Consider the following 24,765-nt stretch of genomic DNA (forward strand, 5'->3'; position numbering starts at 1 on the left):
AATAGATGCCCATATACACACATATTAATATTTCCTTTGTTTATGCAAAAGGTGACATACTACGTACATTTTTTCACTTTGCTTTTTCCTCTAATATTGAGTGAGAATGGGTTAACATTTCTTTGCATTGAATGAAATGAAAGGGTATTGAACAATACATCTCATGGTGTTTTTTTGGACATTTTAAAAGATTGCTAAACATCACAATATATTACATACTGTCTATATACTTCTGTGTATGTAAACGCACACAGAAGGGTCTGGAAGGACACACAGCAAACTGAAGATAGCAATGTTATTTCTAGGGAGGGCATGTGGGGATTAGGGATGATCAAAGCCAAATTTAGGTTTCTCGGTAATATTTTAATTTTTTTAATAGGCAAAAGAGATTCATGTGTTATTCGTGTAGGTAAAACTTCAATTTTTAATGCTAGTATAAAAAGCTAGAACAGATAAACCATAAGTGACCTGTAGATGAGGGACATGCAATCCCATTATTCCAGGTTGGAGGGAGGGGGATGGGTGGGAGGGGGCGGGGCCTCCGGGAGGTCACCTGTGTGCTGCTGCTGGAGTCACTCTGCAGGCGGATATTCTGGCGGCCGGAACTGCAGCTCTGGGAGGACTGAGAGAAGAGGGGGCAGGAAGGAGTGTGGGTGAGGCTGCATCGGGGCTCAGGGTCTCCGCACTGAGCTTGGGAAGGAGTGCTGGGCTGGGAGTCAGTCAGTGCGGTCTTATCTCTGTTCCTGACTCGGGCAAGTCCCTTCTCAGGGCCTTAGATTCCCATCTGTCCAACAGAAGCGGGTGGGTGGGGCTCACTCCCTGCTCCCTGCAGCCTCCTCCGAGGCCGCACCAGCCGCTGGACCTCCACCTCCCACCCATAACCAGAGAACCCCACCTTTAACGGCTCTGCCCTTGAGGCTTCCAACTAATATTTTAGTTCAACTCAAAGGACTGGTCGTATGAATGTTCATTTCCTACTCCCTCCCTGTGTACATGCTTTTTGCCCTATAACTTCTAGTTTCCGTCTCCTCTGACGCGAGGCTTGGCCACGTGACCTGCTTCAGCCAGTGGGATGTTAGAAAACTCATAACAGGGCAAACACATAAATGCGTGTGCATTTCTGCTTTCTCTCGTTAAGATCTGCTTTCACCGCAAGAACACGGCCAGGCTAGTCTGATGGAAGATGAGATGTGAGGAGCAGGGCTGAGTCATCCCAGACAGGTGAGAGCCCAACGAAGATGAACAAAGCTTTCAGCTGGGCAGAACTACTCGTCTGGCCCACAGACTCGTCAGTAAAAGATACATGTTTACTGTTGGACGTCACCGGCTTTTGGGAGGTTGTTAGTTTTAGTGTGCCGATTGATGACTAATACGTCACTGGTGAAGGGAACTGACTTTCTTTTCAGCTCCTGCTTTGGGCTGCTAAACTGGAGATTCTGTCAGGACAGATGTGTCTGACCTGGTCACTGAACATTCCTGACATTCCAGGACATTTCTGACAATACCTGGCACACAGTAGGTACTCAACAACATTTGCTGAATAAATGAAAGGCTAACGCTGTGCTGGGCACCTTATATATACTAGCTTGTTTTGAGTTGCACACAAATCTCCCCTCTACAAATGACCATTCCCATTTCATAGATAAGGAAACTAAGGCCCAGAGGTAAAGGTGCTTCCCTGAGCCCTAGAGCTGAGACATGAAGGGGCTGGAGTTTGGAGTCTGGTCTGTCTGACTCCAAAGTCACCTTCCACTGAAAAGCCAGGGGTGAGACTCTGTCCCAAGGTCCCAGACACCCAGCCCTCAGCCTTCCTATAACAGCCTGATGGAGCAGATCCTGGCCCTTCACCACGCCCCACCCCTACTCCCTGAGGGGAGCTGTCCATCACCTCGGTGCTGATGGTGGAGTCCCGATGCAGCATCCGGTGCAGGTGACTGTCCAGGCTGGCTCCGGACGAGCATTTGGCCAGGGCGGCCGCATGGGACTCCCGCTCCCTCTGCCGCACAATCGCCTCGCAGCCCAGCCACTCAGACATGGTCTGTGCATAGCAGGCGTGCATCTGCTCGTCCACCTGCCAGGGCAGATGCATGGTCACACGGAGTGCTGGGGTCCCAGGGAGAACCAACCTAACCCGGAAGATGGGGGCTCTGACCCGGGACCCTGAGCCCTAGAAATGCCCATCCAACATTCATGGAGTTAACGTCCATTAGATGTTAACTGAGCACCTACTATGTGCCAGGTACTGGCTAGGCCCCGGGGATATACAAAAGTGAAGAAGGCAACTTCTTTCTTTCCATTTTCCCCTCCTCCCTTCCTATTCTCCTTCTTTTATTCATTCATTCATACACTTATTTATTTGTTGACAACCTATTCTGTGCCAGGCAGTATATTAAGGCTCGATGATACTAAAGTGAGCAGACTATTTCTTCCCTTCTTTATTACCTTCTTTTCTTCTTTCTTCATTCATTCACTCACTCGTTCATCTAATTTGATAAGTACCTACTATGTGCTAGGCACCAACCTAGGCACATAAAATACAAGGTGAGCAAGATGTCCCATCTGTCCATCTCTCCAGTCACTCAACGCACTTACCAGGGGCTTCCCAGGTGCCCAGCACGGGGGTAGGTGCTGAGAACACAAAGATGAATGAAAGTGACCCTTTCCCTTACTTACAGCAATGGCTTCAGAGAAGGGCCACAGTTTTCTAGTGTTTTCCTTGTGGGATTTCAACAGAGAAGAGGGGACCCTTACTTCATTTCTGTGTTGCACAGCCCAGGTAACTGAGGTTCTGAATCTGCCAGACCTCTGGGCCCAAGTAGGGCAGACAAGCTGAGAGAAGGGTGCGAGGGGGCAGGAAGGAGAAGAGGGAGGGCAGGGAACCTGCCCCGTGCCGGGGTTGGGAGGGGTAGGGCGTCCTTTAGCTAGTCAGGACTTCCAGAGAGAGGCTCCGGGTCCACCCTGCCCAAGCCTGTCATGGTCTGCTCCCTCCCACTGACCTCCTGAAGACTCCTCCAAGCCCCCCTCCCCGTTCCCACTGACATCCTGGGCTAGGCTTCCAGGACCCCTCACCCAGATGAGGGCTGCCTGCTTGTCCCACCCTGGCCCCTCCTGTCCATCTCCCACTCGGCAGTCTTACTCCTGTTTCCTCTCCAACCCCACCTCTCAATGCTGCCCCCACCCTCCTCATCCTTTATGTCCCAGCTTGCCCAGGTCCGCACGGCCTCCCACCCCTCCACACACAAATGCACACAGACACACACACATTGCATCACGCAGATGTCTCTCTTCCTAAAAGCCTTCCTCAGTCTCCTCGCCTGGAAAGCAACCCCTTCAGAGAATTCAGGTAGCCTTCTGCCTGGTGCCTCCTTTGCACTCTTACAGCCCCTGAGTTTGCCTCCATCTGATTTTTCATGAACCACCTAAACTGGCAAAGACTTTGTCTAATGCACCTGTGGGTTCCCAGTCCCGAGCACAGGGCCTGTCACACGGGAATCCTCATGCTGGCACTGAGGTCATTTTACACAGTTCACGGCACTGCTTCAGCATCAGGAACCACAGTGTGAGAAAGTCTCCACGTTCACCTTTTCTGATTACGAGGAAGGCCAGTCTGGTGCTACTGTGTCTTTAATCCATCCTTAATACTCTATAATCTCCCTTCTTAACAAAGAGAGAGAGACCTCAGGCAGCCTGTGACATCTAGGTAGAACTGAATTATATCATTTTGTCACATTCTGTTTATTTTTTAAGTTTCCTTCTACTTTGGCAAGTCATATTGGTTTTCCATTGATGGCAGGGATATAAAATACCTTTTTAACAAGTAAGTTATATAAATGTTTAAGTGAATCAATTCAAAGACAAATATTTAGTAAACTGTAGCACAGACGGTACACAGGCACAGCATAAAATATCACCGGGTTTTGAAAACTCAGTATGAATAAAAGAGTGTAAAATATCTCACTAATAATTTTTATATTGATTACATGCTGAAATGGTAATATGTTGGACGTACTGAGTTAAATAAAATACGGTATTAAAATTAATTTCATCCTGATAAAATGACATAGAAACACACACACACACACACACACAGGAGTGGATACAAAAACTAATGAAATCCTAGACTGTATTGTAGCAATGTTAATGTGCTGCTTTTTTGTTTTTTTGTGGGTTTTTTTGGCTGTGCAGCTTGTGGGATCTTAGTTCCCTGGCCAGGGATTGAACCCAGGGCCCTGGCAGTGAGAGTGCCAAGTCCTAACTAATGGACTGCCAAAGAATTCCCTTAATGTGCTGGTTTTGATAATACACTATATAGAAAAGTTCCACAAGATGTTTCCACTGAGGGAAGCTGGGTGATGGGCACATAGGACCTCTGCATCACAACTTTTGCAACTTTGTGTGAACTTAAAATCATGTTAAAATTAAAAGTTTAAAAATATTAATTGCATGCTTCTTTTTACTTTTTAAAATGTGACTACTAAAACATTTAAAATTCCACATGTGCTACAGTAATGAAGACTGTATGGTATGAGCTGAAGATTACTGATTATAGTGTGGCATTAGATCAATGGGACAGAATAAAGGATCTAATATGCCCCACAGATTTTCTTCTCCTTCACTTTTTTTTAACTGAGGTATAGTCGATCTGCAATATTACATAAGTTTCAAGGGTCCAACACAGCGAGTCACAATTTTTAAAGGTTATACTCCATTCATGGTTATTATAAAATATAGGCTGTATTCCCTGTGCTGGACAATATGTCCTTGCAGCTTATTTATTTCATGCACAGTAGTGTGTCCCTCTTAATCCCCTACCTCTATCTTGCCCCTCCCCCCTCCCTCTTCCCACTGTTAACAGCTAGTTTGTTTTCTATATCTGTGAGTCTCTTTTTTGTTTCATTCACTAGTTTATTTTTTAGATTCCAAGTATAAGTGATATCATACTGTATTGGTCCTTCTCTGCCTGACTTACTTCACTGAACATAATACCCTCCAAGTCCATCCATGTTGTTGCAAATGTATGCCCAGATGATTTTTGACAAAGATGCAGAAGCAATTCAGTGGAGGAAGGATGGCCTTTTCAACAAATGGTGCTGAAGCAATTGGACATCCAGAGGCAAAAAATAAAACAAAACAAACAAAAACTCTTGACTTGAATGACACACCATATCCAGAAATGAACTCAAAACGGATCATTGATATTTTAGGAAGAAACAGGAGAAAAAGTCTTCAGGATGTGGGGCTAAGCAAAAAATTATTAGACTTGACACCAGAAGCACAATCCATCAGAGAGAAAATTGATACACTGAACCTCCTCAAAAATCTAAAAATTTGTTCTGCAAAAGACCCTGTTAAGAAGACAAAAAGACAAGGTACAGACTGGGAGAAAATATTTGCAAGCAACATATCTGACAGAGAATTAATATCTAGAGCATACAAAGGACTCCCAAACGCAACAGTAAAAACAAATGAAACAATTCAACAAGAAAATGAACAGAAACCACGATCTGACATTTCACTGAAGATTCACAGACAGCAAGTGAGCACGTGAAAAGATGTCAAACTAAGTGTGAACTACCGTTGGACCCAGCAACTGCATTCGAGCATTTATTCCAGAGAAACGACACCTTACGTTCACATGGAAACCTGTACATGAAGACTCGCTACAGCTTTATTTGTAATTGCCAAAAAACTGGAGACAACGCGCCCATCCATCAACAGGTGGAGAACTAAATGCGGTGCATCCAGATCATGGACACTACTCGGCTGTATAAAGGAGTCAACAATTGATACGTGCAGCGACTTGGACGAACCTCTAGAGATTTACACTGAGCAGAAAAAGTCAGTCCCCAAAGGTCATATACTGTACGATTCCAGTTCTACAACATTCTTGAAATGACAAAGTTAAAGAAATAGAGAACAGAGCAGTGGTTGCCAGGGGTTAGGGATGGGAGGCAGTGGGAGGGAGGTGGGTGTGGCTATAAAAGGACATGAGGACCCTGGTAGCTCGGGAAATGTTCAGTATGGTGACTGTGGCGGTGATACACACACGCACACATGATACAATGGTGGAAAACTAAACAGACACACACATGTGAGTACAAGTGAAATGGGAAGTCTGATTAAGATTGAGATATACACACACGTACACACACACACACTTATATGTATAAGGATATACTATACAGCATATGGAATACAGCCAATATTTTACAATAACTATAAATGGAGTATAATCTATACACATTTTGAATCACTATGTTGAACACCTAAAACTAATATTGTTAATAAACTATGTCTTAATTAAAATATATACATATTTATTATAAACAACAAAAAAGAAATGCAATAAAATATGGACTTTAACTTAAAAATAAAGATTGATATGTTGGCAGTATATCCATGTCAATGTCAATACTCTGGCTATGATATTATATCATAGTTTTGCAAGAAGTTACCATTGGGGGCAGTTGGATAAAGGATGAGATGTCTCTGCGTTATTTCTTACAAATGCATGTGAATCTATCACCTCAAAATAAACAAAAGTTATTCAAAGAAATGACATCTGCGTGCAGAGAATGGACTGGAGAACTCGAGGTTTGGGAGGGGGGCGGGGGGTGAAGGGGAAGCTGAGACGAAGCGAGAGAGTGGCACAGACACATATATACTACCAACTGTAAAACAGATAGCCAGTGGGAAGTTGTTGTATAACAAAGGGAGTTCAACTAGAGGATGGAAGATGCCTTAGAGGACTGGGACGGGGAGAATGGGGGAGGACTCGAGGGAGGGTGGTGGGGGAGTCAAGGGAGGCAGGGAATACGGGGATATGTGTATAAAAACAGATGACTGAACTTGGTGTACTCCCCAAAAAATAATAAATAAATAAATAAAATTAAAAAAAAAAAAAAAGAAATGACATCTGCGGTGTGCGTTGTGTTTCTATTGGGCGGCGCTGCCCTCAAGCCTCCTGGCTCCCCCAATCTCCCTGCCCCACCTTGGTCCACCACGGGACCAGAGCTCCCCCAGCCCCACAGTACCTGGCTCTTCTTGTTGCCAAAGACCCCACTGCCCATCAGGGGTAACCAACCTCCTTCCTCTGTGTTTCTGTCATCCCAAACTGGTAGTGGCCCAGGAGGAAAGGCCACACGGCTTTGCGGATCTCTGGCTGGATGCCCCCGTAGTAGATGAGTCGCAGGAGCTCCTGCTCCTCGTAACTCTGTGGTAGGTGGTGGGGAAGCAAAGGATTTCGTCAATGGAAAATCAGGGGATGGACTCTGTGACCCAGCGGTCCCCCTTCTCAGGCCTAGCCCTCGGTGGTCATGCTGTGAACAAGCAAAGCCACATGGACCCAGATATACTTCGTGGAATCATACGATAAAGCAAAACCCCACTTGCCCACCAATAGGGGAATGCTGCATCCCTACATGGGAACAGCACACAGAGAGTAAAAACGGCAGGAGGTACATTTGTGAGAACTTACACAAAGGGATGTTCAGAAAAAACAAGATGCATGATAGGACTAGGGTGAACCCATTTTTGTAAAAAACAAAACCAAAACCAAAGGGCCACAATATAATGAATGAACATTTCTACTTAATTTTTAGTCAGTTTTGTATCCTGTGCTTATTGGGGAATATTATCTTGGAGGTATTAATCTTGATTCAGCACTAAGAAAATTCTTTTAAAGCAAATTAAACCAATAAGGAACCATTTCCAGCTGGTTCTTCATTCACCAATAGCTTTTGTGCACACTAGGATGACTTTAGCAACTGCTTGCTGTGCTGTGGAGTAGATTTCTTCTCCTTTTCTAAAATTCATTTTCAGGCAAAGACTTTGCAGGTACAATTTGTCAAGCAGTTGAACTGGGGGACCAGTGGGTCCTATCTCTGTATTCGTGTGTGTGTGTGTGTGTACATGTGCATGCGCACGGAAAGTGCCAATGACTGCCGGAAGGCTACTGTGAAGGGCACTGGGGTCCTGTTTCCTCCCACCTCTTTACTTCACATTGTAAAATTAAAAGCATATTTCACATCTTAACACTAGTCTTAAATGTACCCAATCACAATGGCAAAATCAGCCATTTTGTTCTTTTGGGGAATTTTGATCCATATTGTGTTGATGGCCTTATCAACACTGTTTGAAAATCAAGGAACTACTGGGGACTGAGGCTGTGAACACTTCATCAAAACTCCGTTTCTCTTCTCCCGGAGTCCACAGCTGGACTCCATTTCCCAGCCTCCCTTGCATGTAGGTGTGGTCATGTGACTGGGTTCTGGCCAATAGGATGTGAGAGGATGTGAGGTAATCCACTTCCTGGCCAGGGCTTTAAAGAAGCAGGTGTACTCCCTTTGCACTCTCCCATTTCCCCTCTGTTGGCTGGAAGCAGATGACCATAAGACCCTGGAGAACTGGGGGATGGGCACACAAGACTGAAAGACCCCTGAACCTCTAGAGGGAGGAGAGATGCCCACCCACCAGGAATGCCCACCCAGGACTGTTAAGTGAGCAAGAAATACACCTCTGTGGTGTCAAGCAACTAAAGCAGAGAGGACTGTGTGTTACTACAGCCCAGGCCACCCTGACTCCATGATGTAATGAAGCAGGTGTGAAAGGGCTGCAGGAGCGTTAGATGAAAAATATTCATTTTTGACTACTGTTTCAGCCAATCTGTCCTTAGAATAGTGCCTTCCAGATTGGGGAGATCATTAGGAGCGTTTGGAGAACTTTCAAAATATAAATTCCTGGGCTCTGCTCTTAGAGGCGCTCAATCAGTAAAGCTGGAGTGAAGCCCAGAAATCTAAAACTCTTTTGAATTCCTCAGGAAATGTGCACTCACTCTCATGGACCACCAGGGATTATGAATGCCATAACCTTTCTTAGAAAGGTATCTATTTAAATTTAAAATTGATGTCAATAAGTTTTATTTCTAGGAATCTACCCTCAATATAAGAGAAGTAGTACAGAAAGGTATATGCTTATAAAGGTGTTGAGTGCAGCACTGTTTGAAACAATTTAAAGAAAAAGGAATAGCCCAGATGTTCATCATTAGAGAAAGATTTGACTAAATTATGGTCCACCCATATGTGAGGTACTATGGTTCTAACATTCAGTATTTCACCTAGAGACCTAAAAGATGTCCTTGATATAAAAGTAAGTTGGTCACTTAAAATACAAACATAATGTCAACTTATTCAAAAGACGAGTTTCAGCTATACCTATATAGATATATCTGTGGATGTATAAGTATAGGAAATGTATAGCGGGGCTACACCAAACTGATACAATTCATTAATTCAGGGGATCAGAACTAGGAGGTGTAGCAGAGAGATGCTATTAAAAAACTTAAAAAAAAATCTGTACACCTGCATTCTTCATTCTTTGAATTGTTACAGTAAGAAGGCATTCCTCCTGTAATTTAGAAAAACAACTATTTCCGGCAAAAAAGGAAAACCACCCTCCTGCTTGACTAGGTTTGGGAATCGGTTTGTTTTTCCCACTGAGTCCCCTGGCATCCGCAGATTAATACACAGAACAGCACCTTCCCCCAACATGGGGAAGCCAGGCGGACCCAGATGCTCACCAGCTTGGCCCTTCCCAGGGCCTGGGAGAAAGCCACCTAGCTGACGGAGCCACTAAATTCACCCAGCATGGAGGAAACGGGTATCTCCTCCATGTGCCTGCTCTTGGGAGCAAACTAGTATTTCTCAAAGTGGATTCGGCCTGTCACCATAGGTGGTACTTTTCCAACAAAGGTCCCTGTGGCCACATACATGGGAAGGAATGTTCCATATGCTCTCCCACACTCCCCCAATTTCCTGAGTGTGACAAGCATCTCAGCATAGCCAAGTCTCTGACAAGTCCTGCAGGATACACAAAGCTGTATAATCTTGTTTCCCAAATTCTTTCACTATGAAACTTCTTTCACACACAAACATTTCCCTTCCAGGGATATTTGTATTCTAATAAGAAAAGCTTAGAAATCTATCTCCAGGTGAAACAGTTAATGGTAGAATTCTCAGGCCCTAAGACAAAGATGAGAGGAAAGAGTTTCAAATAGTGATGGGGTTTTCTTGGTCCGGCTGTCTCCCTCTCACTTAGCTACTCTTATTATTTTAAGTAGCCAACTGGACTGTAAATTCCTCTGGCTGGGAAGTCACAGCACGTCCTACAGGACCAAGCATACACCTGATGCTTAAGAAATGCTTACTGATTCTTTACTCCTTCCAGGCAAACATACGTATTTTCCACCCTCCCTGATTCTCATCCCAAAGGGCAGAAGCAGGCTACGGGTGCTGGAGCTCTCAAGGGACCTTCAATTTGTGTATGGAGAACCCAAGGATGCCACAACATATGAGTCCCCACAGCAGGTGGGTCTGTTCCTCAGATGATATGAGGTCCCCCCATAGTCTCTGGCCCCTCAAAGTCTCTGCCCCACGGCAGGCCAATCCAGGCCAAGCCTTACTGTGCTGTCCTGAAGGTACTGCTCCCAGATCCTGGCCGTCAGCCCATGTCCAGCATCGCACGGCAAGTCTGGGGACACGATCATGTGATTGACCAGGGCTGACAGATGGGTCCTCACGGTGGACAGGTGTCTGCAGTAGGCAAGCCCTGCCAGGAAGGGAGGGTAAGTGTCATTGTCCACCATCCGACAACCCCCTCCTTGTCTCACAGAGTCTCCAAAGAACTGTCCTACTTGCCATCTGGTTGGACCCTCTTGACCACCAAATTCTCATCATCCCCCTTTTCCAGGTAAAGAAGGCGAGGCTCGGAGGGGCGAAGTCACTTGCTGGCTTAACTGCTTAATATAGCCCTGTGACCCTGGAGAAGCCATGTCACCTTTCTCAGCCTCGGTCGGGGTGATGCCACTTCCTCTGCTGGAAACCGAGGCATCTATTTCACAGGCTGGAGGCAGGAAGGGGCCAGTGACTCCACGGGCTCACTGTGCCTTGGGGCACCTCCAATCCACACCAAGAGAAAGAGAATGGGAGAGGCGGACAACTCTCTTCAAACTGCAGCTAGATAAAGAAGGCCCTGGCAAGGCAGGAGCTGGGGAGATGCTGAGGGCACTGGTTTGCTTTCAAAGACGGCCCTGCACCCTTAGAGCAATGTCCACCAACTTGCCACCCTTCCTCTGCTCCACCCTGGGTGCCTGGCCCACAGGAAGTGCTCAGCAAATGCTGGCCTGTGTTTGCTTTGACCATGCCCATTCCTTCTGGCTACTGACTCCCAACTCATCCTCAAGTCCCAGAGAGGACCCTGGACCATCTGGGGCCTGAGAACTCACCCCTACCAGCAACAGGGGTAATCATAATAACGGAGATGAGGATGATGTGATAGCTGACACTTATGTAGGGCACTCACTCTGTCCCAGGGAGCTGTACCCAGACCTTACATAACTTAGTTGATTCTCACTGCAACCCTATGAAGCAGATACTCTTACTATGCCCATCTTACAGACGGGGAAACTGAGGCACAGTCTGCATGCATCACTTGCCCAGGTCATGTTGCTAGGCGTGGAGCTGGGATCTGAACACAGGCCATCTGGCTCCAGAACCTGGGCTCTCAACCACCATCAGGGAGGAGCCACATAATGTGACAACATCAACACCCATCTCGACCCCCACCCCTTCTTCCAGGAAGCTCTACCATTGTGGTTTCATAAAGACTCACCCAATGCCTTCTCCACGCCAGGCCCTGCATTAGGCACTGGGGATGGGTAGTAACAGAATGAGCAAAAACCTTGATCTTGGGGAGCTCACGCTTTTCCTGTCTCTTCAGGCCGATATGACCTGCACTGTTTTTTTCGCAGGCCCATGCAGGATGTAGTAACACTTTTCTAGAATTCCTGAAAATACACACGTTTTGTCTTCCCCATCTAGGTTGTGAGGCAGGGGAGATAAAACCTGCTAAGAATCAAAACAGCAGAGTGGAGAAAAACAGAGCCTTTGCTACCAGGAAGGCCTGGGTTTGAGTCCCAGCTCTGTTGCTGTGTTAACTGTGTGACCCTGAGCAAGTCACTTTGCCTCTCTGTGCCTCAGTTTTCTCACCTGTTAACTGGGAATAATCAGAGCACGTATATTATGAATTTAGTTTTTAAGTTCTTGGAAAGGGATCAGGCCATCTTACTCTTTTGTCTCTGCCTTTCGGAGAAGAAAATTGACATTTATTGAGCACCAACTGCATGTAATGCTAGGTGCTAGGGGCTTGATACATGCTTCCCATTCAGTCCTGAAAACAAACCCTCTAAGGTGGGCATTGGAGGTACAATGGTGATTAAACCAAACCCCTTCCAGCAAGGACCCCCATTGTTCACTGCCTTCTCTTAGGACCAAGGAGAGATTTTATGCCCAATCTGTAAATGAGGAAATTGAGGCTCACAAAGGTTAATATAACTTCACCAAAACTAAATGTCTAGGAAACAGAGGCGCAGAGCCAGGCTCCTTGCCCTGATATTGCTGGCATGCAGGAGGCATTGAATAAATGCTCCCAGGAGACCACAGTGACAAATAAGGCCAATACGCACATCCATAGAAGGCTCTGGAAAGAATCTGGTACTTCATATTGTCACAGAGAAGCTTCAAGGGAGCCCTGCAGGAGGAGGAAAAGGAAGACACTTAGTACAGACCCACACATGGCCCAGGTTTGCTGGAGAGGAGCATAATTCACTGTCTCTAGGGAGCAGATTAAAACCAGCCAGTGGGGTAGACTGGGGGTATTGTTTCTACCCACATAGCATCACTGCCCCTTCTTCTGCTATCAGCTTGGGAGTTACCACCTCCCCAATTCTGTCCCTATGGTTTGGGTGGAGCTGATTGTACCCAGTACATGACTCAGCTTGGAGCCACAGTGATTGGGTCAGAGGGGGTCACATGATCCAACCTGTGCCAATGAGAATCAGCCCTGGGACTTTTGTTGGAACTACTGAAAAACAGATACTCTTCTCTGCTTGAGTTCCTAAGCCAGTGGGATATAGCAGCTGCTGGAATCCATTTTACTATTGCACAGGAAGGGGTTGCCTGAGAATGAAACCATCATAGAGACAAGCAGACCCAAGAGCCGAAGAAACAGATATTCCTGTGTGGAGAATCTGGATCCAGCCATGCCTGAAGCCAGCCCGCTTCTGGCTGTCTCAGTTCCGTCAACAGATTTTCATTTGCACCAGTTTGAAGTGGGTTTCTTTTACCAGCAGAAAGTGTTCTGACTTCTCAAGTGACCCAGCTGTACCAACGTGGAGCCAGACTGGGATTCAGACTCTGGCTGATTGCAAAGGAGGTAATTCCTCAGAGTTTCTCCTTGCGTGGGAATTTGGTGGCGGGGTGGGGTGGGGGTGGGGAGCTGTTTTGGCTGAAAGAAGGCCTCAGAATTGATGGAGAAAACAGAACTGCCGAAGGCAGCATTGTGCATTCTTGGAGAAAACAGAGTAGAGGCATATTACACCCATTAAAAACTCAGGGAGACTGGGAAGGAGGCATGGCTAAATTCCTCCCATTACGCACATGGAGGCATTAAACATTAAAGTCACCTTCTTTGTGCCCTCAGGCTGGTGAGGCTTGGCTTCCTCAGGTTACAGAAGGACAGCATCACACTGATAGCTGCCCCACAGTGGCCTCAGCTGTCTGCAAGGTGGTGAGTTCCCCATCACTACAGGTGAGGGAGCAGATGCTGTGAGAGGGGGTGCTAGGTTAGAACGGCATTTGTCAATGGTCTATGGACCATCAGCCAGAGGATCACTTGGGGTTTCTCCAGCATGTGGATTCCCAGGCCCTGCACAGACCTACTCAATCATCAGCTCCAGGAAGTGGTCCAGGAAGCACTATGTGATCCACAAAGTGATTCTGATGCATATTAAAATGTGAGCATCTCTGGTCATTTCAGTGCTTCTCAGGCTTAAAAGTAACACACGTGATCTTGGGACCTTGTTAAATGCTGATTCAGCCTTAGTAGGTCTGGGATGAAGGGCAGAGAATCTGCTCGGGTGGTGATGCTACTGGTCCACAGACCACACACTGAAAGCCAGGAATTATACAGCTTAATTCAATGCTGACCCCCATTTACACTCCTAGGACTGAAGACCGGACCACCCACTGGGACAGAGGCCCGGCAAGGGAAAAAGAATTCCATTCTCCAAAGCCAGGCCAGGCTGCATCTGTGGCAGACATGACCAGTCTCGTGAATGGGTTGGGTAGTTCCAAGGAGACAAAGCCCCGTGAGCAAAGAGAGAGATGATCTGGGGGCTTAACTTTATGCAATAAATTACAAAGTGTCATTTACTGAACATCCCCACGTGCCAGGTACACACGCTGGCCACTCTAAACCATGATGTGATCTGGCCTTACAACAGCGACACAACGTAAGCTGTTGGAAGAGCAAACTGAGGCATGTTTGGTTGTCATTAAGTGATATTTCTGGTTTCTGTCCTCCAGGAGCATGGTAGGACACGCTTCCTGGTCCCTTGTAGGTGCGGCCAAGGAGGCGTGAGTGAGAATGATAAGTGTTGCATGCGGGCTGGAGCGTTTAACCATTGGATTGACCCCATCCAGCGCTCCCTTTCCCTTGATCACTGTGATTTGCAATATTCAAGATGGTGGTGGCTCCATCCGCCAGGCCCTTTAATGTGGAGAAAGCAGAGCCCCCAGCTGACCCACGATAAACACACAGCATGAATGTACATGCCAAACAATCCTTTGTTGTAATGAGCCACTGAGATTTTTAGGACTGTTTGTTACAGCAACAGAAACTTTTTTTATCCTGATCGATATATGTAAGGAAGCTTCGACAGCTAGGACTTCACAAGGCTAGGATTTAACCCAGACGTGGATGACTCTATAGCCTACGTTCATTCCTCTGAATGCAGTGCAGGGCAGGAAATAGGCATCTGCAAATCTGTCGTCAATCCTCCTGCTCCCTCCATCCACAGCCCAAGCTCCTCGTACCTCTCATGGTTGCAGCCATTGGTTGAGACACCATCAGCTGAACCACTCTGTGAGCAGGATGAGCAGGAGGACTTCCGGGGGCTGGGTTGCCATAGGGATGGCAGGTTGCTCACGGAGTCATCCATCAGGTCCTGGGGGACTGTGGTGGGTAGAAGGGGCAGAGGAAGAGCCCTGGTGAAGCCTATGTGGGTCACAGAAACCTCACCCCACAGCAAGCAGCCCACGCCCAAACCAGCACAGGGATAGGGAAAGACCCTGAATGCCACAGTAGGAAACAGCGACCCCAACCATTGTCCGATCCAGGTCCTTGAGCCCATCCGAGCCGATGAAAGCCACCACCGAGAGCTTGGGCCCCCAGCAGATGGGCAGAGCTGATGAAAGCTGAAGAGACGGAAGGAGAACAGACAGCAAGAGATCAGAGCCAAGGAAACAGGCCCAATCCCAGAGCAGGAGGCCAAGCCTCACCATGTTGTCATTCAGTTGTCCTCACAGGAGGCTGGCAGGAAGAAAGGGGAGCCTGCTGGGGACTTCTGGGGGAGGCTGATGGCCTCGAGTCCCCAGAGGTGGGTCTCATGGGGAGCTCCTGGTGGTGAGATGTAAGGGAGCCTGACTCAACAGATGAGGCAGGGCACCCAATAGCAAGGGGACCCAGTGGAGTCTGATGAGGGTGCCTGCACTGTCCATGGTGCTGGGCCTATAGTGGCTCTACCAAGAGAGCCTCAAACAGGTTGGCAACCCCCCAGAATCATGTGGGGGGCTTGTTAAAAAGCCTGAATCCCACCCTGACCTACTGAATTAGAGTCTCCTGGAGGTAGAGCCCTTGAGTCTGTATTTCAAAAACAGTTTTGATGTAGCAGCCACGTTTGAGAACCAAGAGGGCGCAGATGCTCTCCTAACTCTTGACCGCTAGTGATTCCTGATCAACTGCTCCCAAGGATACAGCACTTCTAGTTTCCCTTACTGTTTTCTTTCCCAGCTCCATGGAAACCACAGCACCTGCAATGGCTGCAGAACAAACATACCAGTGACCCAGGCATTACAATTTCTACAGTTAATTTCCTGACTTCTTGGTGCAAAAAAGTTATTTTCTCTAGGACAGGGCTTGGTAAATATTTTCTGTAAAGGGCCAGGCAGAAAATATTTCAGGGTTTGTAAGCCATTTGGTCACTTTTATAACCACTCAAATCTGCTGTCATAGTGCAAAAGTAGCCAAAACCAAAATGCAGACAAATGAGCATGGGTATGTTCTAATAAAACTTCATTTATGGACACTGTAATGTGAATTTCATATCATTTTCACATGTCACAAAATATCACTCTTCTTTTGATTTTTTTTTCAATTATTTAAAAATGTAAACACCGTTCTTAGTTCATGGGCTCTACAGAATGAGACTGGATTTGGCTTGTGGGCCACAGTTTGCCAAGCCCTGCTGCTTTAGGAAATTAAGATGGGTACACATTTTGCCCCACAAGCCATGCCTCCTCAAGGATGACTGGTAATACCTGGCTTCTTCCCTTGGGCTCTAAGGGGAGGGGAGCTGTGGACCCAGCAACAATAGTCACTAGAGCTCCCTAGCGGACAGCGTCTGCCCCCACCCACTGACAGAACGGAGAGCTGCCTGCAGAATGAGGTTCTTGGGGCCACCGAAAGTGGCTTTTTACCCTACTCCTCCCCATGCAGACTCACCAATGAACTGGCTAAGAAAGACCAGTAAGCCCGCATAAAATGTTCTAGAAAAAGTCCCTGATATTCTAGAAACGTCTCAGCCAATCTCAGGGAAGCACTGATCAGTTTTGCACAGGTGTGGCAAGCGTGCCTCCACCTCCAGCCTCCCCCACCCTGCAGACATCACCAATGGATCCCTCTGCTACTGAACCCACAACACTCCAAGCTGCATCCCGCAGCATGGAGGCAGGACATTGTGAGGGCATCAGTTTTTCTCCAGCCTCCACCTCCCTCGGGACCAAGACTCAAATGACAACATGGCAGAGGCCGCCGGCACCCAGAGGTGGGGGGAGCCCAGACATTACTAGGGGGCTGTGGCTTCAGGCTCGACGTGGGGATGGTGGTGTCCCATCTGGTTTGCGCCCACCAACTGCCCCTGGCCACCACTAACACGGACCGGCCCGCAGGAACCACCGTCCAGGCAGGGCCCACGAAGACAGGGGAAGTGCTGCCCAAGGCGTTGGAAGCAACTTAAGAGACAAAATAAAAAGCACTGGTGAAATGGAAAGTCTGAGGTGGGTGGAACACTGAAAAGGCAAGAACCAGTTCCCTGGGGCTGGAATCCTTCCCCTGTCCTGCTCCGCATAGTTCCCAGGAATTGTGTCTGATTTGAGGAAGAAAGAATGCTGGTATCTATAAAGTGCCTACTATGTGCTGGGTGCCATGCTATGCAGGGAACTGCCGTATCCCTAACAACCCTGTAAGGGATGCATTTCTCTTCCTATTTTGCAGAAGAGAAAACTGAGGCTCAGAATGGTGACATGTTACTCACCCAAAGCCTTACCAGGTAGTCACTGGCACAACTGGTCTTTTTGACTAAAGACCCCCCTTCTCTTCCCAATAAGAACAGCTGTCACTTTCCAAGCTCAAGTCCTATCATTATCCCCTTTTACAGATTAGAAGACTGAGGCACAGAGAGTTTAAGCAGCATGCCCAAGACTACCCAGCTAATAAGTGGTGAAGCCGGGATTCCAACCCAAAGGATCAGACCCCCGAGATCCTATTCATACTCTCAGCTGTTTTCCTATTGGCTGTTGTATCCCCAAACCATCCTTGCCCTAGACCAGCGGTTCTCAACTGGGGTGATGCTGGCCTCCCAAGGGACACTTGGTGATGTCTGGAGACATTTTTAGTTGTCACGACTTGAGAGCTAGATGTTACGAGCCTCTAGTGAGTAGAGGCCAGGGGTGCTACTCAACATCCAACTTAATACATAAGACACTCCTCTCCCCCCCCCACACACAATTATTCAGCCCAAAATATCAACAGTGCAGAGGCTGAGAAACCCCGCACTGGGCAGGTGCTGTCAATACGAATGCAATGTGAGCTGCAAACATAATTTAAACATTATGGTACAAGTTTCTTTTGGGATTATGGTTTTCTTCGGGTATATGCCCAGGAGTGGGATGACTGGATCATATGGTAATTCTATTTGTAGTTTTTTAAGGAACCTCCAAATTGTTTTCCATAGTGGCTGTACCAACTTACAGTCCCACCAACAGTGCAGGAGAGTTCCCTTTTCTCCAAGAACAAGGATGCAGATACAGAGAATGGACTGGAGAACTCGAGGTATGGGAGGGGGCGGGGGGTGAAGGGGAAACTGAGACGAAGCGAGAGAGGAGCACAGACATATATATACTACCAACTGTAAAATAGTCAGTGGGAAGTTATTGTATAACAAAGGGAGTCCAACTCGAGGATGGACGATGCCTTAGAGGACTGGGGCGGGGAGGGTGGGGGGGACTCGAGGTGGGGGGAGTCGGGGAGGGGAGGGAATGCGGGGATATGTGTATAAAAACAGATGATTGAACCTGGTGTACCCCCCAAAAAATAAAAAAACAAAAACAAAAAAAACCATAATTTAAAATTTCCTAGTAGCGACATTAAAAGGATAAGAAGAAACAGATGAAATCAATCAGCAGTATGTGCTGTTTAACCCAATATACCCCAAATGTTATCTTTTTTTTTTTTTTTTTTTTGCCACACCATGTGGCATATGGGATCTCAGTTCCCCGACCAGGGTTGACCAGGGATCGAACCCGCACCCCCTGCAGTGGAAGTGCAGAGTCTTAACCACTGGACCGCTGGGGAGGTCCCACCAAATGTTATTTTAATGTAGAATCAACATAAAATTATTAATGAGATATTTTACATTATTTTTCTTGGTACAAAATCTTCAAAATCCAGTGTGCATCATACACTTACAATTTGGACTAGCCCCATTTCAAGTGCTCAAGACCACATGTGGCTCGCGCCTCCCATGCCAGACAGTACAGAGACCGTCTTGGCGACAAAGAAGTCTGGAAATGCCCTTCTCTGACTGTGAACCCGCCTAAATGCCTGAGAACTTGTCTTTGCCTCCTCTTCGCATGAGGAGCAGGCACAGAGCCAGGTGGTGGAGACAGGGGTGAGAAGACACAGAAAGGGAGTTTAGAACCATCTGTAGCCACATCTTCCCTTCCACAGGGGGAAACTCCTCTCTTATTATTTAAGGCAGGCATCTGCAAACTTTTTCTACAAAATGTCAGATAGTAAATATTTTTGGCTTTGTGGCCATGCAGTCTCCATTTGAACTATTCAACTTTGCAGCTGTGGCTTTTCAAGCAGCCACAGACCATGTGTAAATGGATGGGTGTGGCCGTGTTCCAATAACACTTTATTCACAAAAACAAGCAGTGGGCCGAAGCTGGCCCACAGGAAGGGGTTTGCTGATTTCGGATTTAGGCACTTCTTTAGAAAGGACTTTATAGGCCCTGCAAGGTGAAAATCATAACATGATTGTTTTGTTAACTCTGTGAGGCTCAGGGTCTTAAGAAAATCAACCATGGATGGGGGGGGTCACCATGTCCATGTGGGCTGAACCTGACCTTGAGGATGAAGGAAGTGAAACCACAATGCCCTCCCTTACCCGTCCAACAAAACCATCTGCATGGGGTGGTTGTGAGAGTCACAAGCTCTGGAGCCAGACCAGCTGGGTTCAAATGCCAGCCATGCCAAGGATTAGCTGTGCAACCCTGGACCAGTTTCTTAACCTTTCTGCGCCTCAGTTTCCTCCTCTGAAAAATGGAGAATGGTGATGACAACGGTACCTGCCTGGGAGGGCTGTGGTGAGGATTAAGTGAATTAACACACGGAGACAGCACAGAAGTAGGCTTGGCGCACAGGGGCACTTAGCACATGAGACCCACCATCGCTCACAGGGGATGTGTCACACTAGGTGCTTGATGTGTCCTTGTGCTGATTTCTAAGAATATGATCCTGGGTGGGGGTGCTGTTAGCCCCATTCTACAGATGAGGAAATGAGGCCTAGAGAGGGCCCGTCACTTGGCCACACTGCAGAGGCAGACTCTGAGGTAGTGATGTGTTCTTTTCTTTTCTAAACTAGCAGTTCTCATCCGGGGGCAATTTTGCCCCCAGAGGACACTTGGTAACGTCTGGAGACACTTCTGGTTGTCACCACGCGGTGCTGGTGGTGGTGGCGGAATTACGACTTGGCATCTAGTCAGTGGAGACCAGATGCCAAGTTGTAACCAACCACAAAGAATTATTCCATCCGAAATGTCAGTGGTGCCCTGTTTTAAATACACCGTCTTGGTTGGGGTTTCCTTAAAGGCAGACGAGGATTCAAGTGCAAGTTGGGAGATGTTCCCAAGAAGCACAGGTAGGGGAGAGGTGAAGGGACACGGGAAGGGAAGGGTGAAAGAGTAACACGTCAGTCACCACGTAAGTTACCATTATGGGCAACTGGTGCTTGACGTCGTGGGGGACCTCTAGGACACGTGCAGAACACACGCTTCCGAGTGTTCTCACTCGAGGGGTGAGGGAGCTGGGGCATTTACACACCAGCGCCTGCCGGTCACTGGCTGAGGGCTGCTCCGGGAGGCACTGATTGTAACCCACCCCACCCACGGGCAGAAGGAACCCTGGTGGCTGGGGAAACCCTCAGGCAAAGAGACACCAAGGCTGGCAGCTGGCAGTGGAGCTGCCTGCGCAGAGGGTGTGGGTGGGCACAGCGAGCGTCTGTTCCCCTGACACACGCGGGGCCACGACAGGCTAACGTGGATATTCGCCAAACAAGTACGGCATTCAGCACCCAGCCTGGCTCCCAACAAGAGCCTGCAGGGGATTTGCTGGATGAGGCCCTGGGGCGCAGGCTGCCTGGGAAGGCAGCCCCAGGGCGCTGGCGCCTCTGATGAATCAGCTCTCTGAGGTGGCTGGGCGAGCCGCGGTACCGCGGAGAGGCTGGCACGGCTCCAGACCCTGATCCTGGGTGGGAAGGGGTATGGCGATACACTTCAGGGCACTCTATGGCTCTTAATGACACAGGAACGCGAGGCTCTGCTCCTAACTGGCCACTGAGGAATACACGTGAAAACACAGGCTGACCCAAGATCGTACCACCCAGCCTGCCGCACATCCCAGCTCCGACAGCAATGGATGTGAGCTGGAGCGTTAAGCGGCCTGGCACGATTCGTCCAACCCCGCCAGGGAGGACGTCTCCTTTCAAGAGAGCCTCTCACTGCCCAGCCGTGGTCGCTTAAGCAAAGGGAATCTCAGAGCCATTATCCATCAAATGGGAACAACAGGGCCGCAGAGGGTGAAATATTTAAAGTGAGGTTTATAGAAAGAACCTATAACTTATTACTGATTTGTTTAACAGACATCCACACAGAGCTTAACAAATGCCAGGCCTCCTTCTGAGAACTTTTCAAATAGTAATTCATTTACTCGTCACCACAGCCCTCTGCTAACGATGACCTTCAGAGCAACAGTTTCCATTCACTGAGCATCTGCTTCACGGCAGCCACCACGCAAACCGTAGGGCACATGTTATAATGTCATGTGCCAGTGCCTAGGGCTTCCCGTTCCCTCTGCTGGCTTTTACTTATTTATTTGTCTATTTATTTACAGCCGCACCCCGCCGCTTGCTGGATCTTAGTTCCCTGACTAGGGATTGAACCTGCACCCTCGGCAGTGAAAATGCAGAGTCCTAATCACTGGACCGCCAGGAAAGTGCCCCCCGCCTCTGCTGTCTTGACAACCATTTATTGAGGGCCTACCGTATGTGATGCCTCATTCTATGGGCTTTACATTGACCAGCTTATTATCTCATTGAATCCTTACAACAATATATTGAAGTAGAACAATAATAATAACAACTTCACAGCATGTGAATGTTTCTGTGACGAGTGCTTTATCTCAACTGATCCTGGCAAGAGTCCTATGAAACAGGTGATATGAACATCCCCATTTTACAGATGAGGAAACCGAGGCACAGAGGGATGAAGTGACTTGCTCAAATTCAACCAGGATTCCAGGGCCCATGTCACTGCCACTACCCCATGCCACCTCGCACCCAGGGGTATCTTGATTAGCAAAGTAGAGAGTGGTTATTCGTTTTCATCTGGGTAAAATCAAGGCTGCCAAGATCCCAACTTCCTGATCCAGGTCTCCCTGCTGGCCCCGAAATACACATCTCTTGTCCCCTAGTTCCGCATGGCTGAAGCCAATTTCAGGACCAGCTAACAGGTGGATCCCTGGGTGCAGGGCCAGGGCAGCTTACCAAATTCAGACTGCATGCCAGGGTAGATGATCCTGAACACGTAATCTGTGGCCTCCTCGTCTTCCTTGTCTGAAGACGTGGACTCGGACGAACCCTGAGGGCTTCGCTTGCGCAGTTTGGGAAATACTTTGCCCTGAAAGAACACGTCCCAGTGCATGGTGGCTGGGACTCACCTGTCCCTGCAACCTGCATGGCCCGAGGGGCCCCACGGGACGTGCCCGAGCCCACGCAGCCATACCAGGGCCCCCCCACGAGCACTCACCTTCCCCCGCTGCGACCAGAGCGGCGGGTCCAGCTGCCCGTGAGGGAGCAGCCCATTCTCCAGGCACGAGAGGAACTGCAGGAGGTGCCCCCCCTTGGGGAAGCGGAAGGGCGGCCTCTGGATCCCGTCCTGGCTGACCAACACCACCGTCCCGCCGCTGTCCACTGCCACCGCAAGCCGGGCAGAGGAGACCCAGCAGGAAGTCACTATGAGACAGGGTGATGGGCCCCACCAGGCACGCCCGGCCAGACCCGGCGGTCCTGCTCCAAGGCCCTGGGAAAGGCCCGGGCAGAAGGTCGGGGGCAGCTGCCGCCCCCGCTGAGTCCCCCTCATCCCACCCACCATGGTCATCAACTGGGGAACTACAGGACGAGGTCAAGAAGAAGGTGGTTGGTCTCCCCACAGTCACTCACCGAAGGAAAAAGATGCCCCCAAACACTCGATGCCCCTCAAACACCCTCTACAAATTGACCTGACCTAGTTTTGTATGGAGGCTTTCAGACAGACCCATTTTCAGGGCAGTAATGGACTCTTGCCAGCATGTGTTAAGCATTTAGGGCATACGTGCATCGCACGTTAAAGGCACTGTCTTATTGTAATACTCAAAAGAGCCCTAGGAGGCATATCTATTACTGTCTATTTTGTAAATGATAAAACTGAGGCTCAGAGAGGTTCTGTAACTTGCCCAAGGTCACACAGCTGGTGAGCAGCAGGGCCTGGATCTGAACCCAGGTCTGTCCCATTAAATAACTTAAACCACTGTGTTTTGTGCCTTGGTGAGGTACAGATTCCTTTCTTAATAAAGCAGGACGGTCCTCTGCTTATTCAGAATACACCTTCTTTGAGCTACACCGGGAGAATTCTAGTTATAAATCTTTGATTTTCAGAACACTGACTTTGGAGGGACAAAGGCCTGGGTTCGAGACCAGACTAGGGAGCTTAGGAAGTATATTTTTGTGCCCTGCTGCTTCCTCACCTCTAAAATGGGAATGATGGGCTCCTACCACTGGGTTGTCTCAATGATTAAATAACAAGCGTGTGAATAGTGAGAACTGTGCTTGACACATGGGCTTAATGCTGAGCCCTTAACAAATGCCATTTGATCCTCACAACCCCATGAGTTGATGCTGTTACAATCCCCATTTTACAGATGGGAAAACTGAGGCTCCGAGAGGTGAAGCCTCAGTTGTTGAGGCTGCACAGGTAATAAGGGGTTGAGGCAGGCAGGGGACCCAGGAGGAATACCCCAGCCCCATGCTCGCCCGCAGTCCCTACCTTGCTGGTGGCAATGCAGGTAGACAATCTCCTCCAGGCGGATGGTCATGGCGTAGTCCCAGTAGACGCTGGAAGGGGAGGGAGGGTCAGGCTTGCAGGATGTCTGCCCAACTCACCATGGGGAACCCCACACCCATGCGCTCCTCCACCCTCCTCACCAGGACTGCCTACCCCAAACATCCATGTCCCCGGTCTCCCCAGACTCTCTCTCTCCTTCTTCTGATTCCAGTATCCCAATTTTCCAAGGAACCCCCGCCCCCCCCCCCCCCACATTTCTCTAACCCCAGTCCATGGGGTTAAAGCTGACCTCTCCCACCCTCCCCACACTGAGGACTCCAAGAATGGGCACCTGACCCTGGCTTGGCCAATCAGCACATGACACTGTTTCAGCCACTGTGATTGCTTCAGGGATGGCCCCATGATGCAAGCAGAACCAGTGAGACTCAGTTATTGGATTTATGCTAGAAATCTCTGGGAAAGAGATGCTCCTTTCTGCTAGGAAATTAGTGGTAAGGATGATAGAAGTCTGGAGATATAGAGGCCCATGGTAAGAAAAAGCCTGGCTGTGAACGCAGTCAACAGTCAGGAAAGTACAGCCAAGAGATGGAAAGAGTTCAGATCCTCATTTGAGTCCCTGGATCCAGCCATGCCTGAAGCCACCACCCCTGGATTTTTCAGTTCATGTGAGACAATGCTTAAGGCAGTTTGAGTTTGGTTTTCTGTCACCAGCATCTAAGGTAAGAGTCTTGACTAACTGCAGCCACTCAACAGCCACAGGTCTCAGCAGTGAGACTTGAAGGACTCCATGAACCTGTTTCCTCCTCTATAAAATGGGGCTGATAATAATATCCATTGCGTCGTGTTGCCATGAGGATTAAATGGAATCACATATTTGAAGGTCTCAACACAGTACTCGTGCATGAAAAAGTACTTGGTAAGTGGTCCCTGTGATGATATGCTTAAGGTTTTCCATTTCCAGCTCAACACCTACTGCTGTCTTGAAACAGAC

At 48.2% G+C, this 24,765-nt stretch overlaps 1 protein-coding gene across 1 annotated transcript in view; it reads right to left on the bottom strand.

The window, feature by feature from the left end:
* The window catches only part of SGSM1 (small G protein signaling modulator 1), an 84,135-nt gene that overhangs the window by 16,480 nt on the left and 42,890 nt on the right, over positions 1-24,765 (bottom strand). Inside the window, exons 10-19 of the mRNA XM_057746884.1 lie at positions 23,757-23,824; positions 22,482-22,645; positions 22,220-22,352; positions 16,962-17,126; positions 14,931-15,069; positions 12,521-12,585; positions 10,460-10,605; positions 7,085-7,213; positions 1,889-2,071; positions 554-622 (exon numbers count right to left, since the gene is read on the bottom strand). Coding sequence (XP_057602867.1) covers positions 554-622; positions 1,889-2,071; positions 7,085-7,213; positions 10,460-10,605; positions 12,521-12,585; positions 14,931-15,069; positions 16,962-17,126; positions 22,220-22,352; positions 22,482-22,645; positions 23,757-23,824 — 1,261 coding nt within the window. The remainder of the gene's footprint in view (positions 1-553; positions 623-1,888; positions 2,072-7,084; positions 7,214-10,459; positions 10,606-12,520; positions 12,586-14,930; positions 15,070-16,961; positions 17,127-22,219; positions 22,353-22,481; positions 22,646-23,756; positions 23,825-24,765) is intronic.

Source organism: Hippopotamus amphibius, chromosome 8 (genome assembly GCF_030028045.1).
Source record: "Hippopotamus amphibius kiboko isolate mHipAmp2 chromosome 8, mHipAmp2.hap2, whole genome shotgun sequence".
Taxonomy (NCBI): Eukaryota; Metazoa; Chordata; class Mammalia; order Artiodactyla; family Hippopotamidae; genus Hippopotamus; species Hippopotamus amphibius.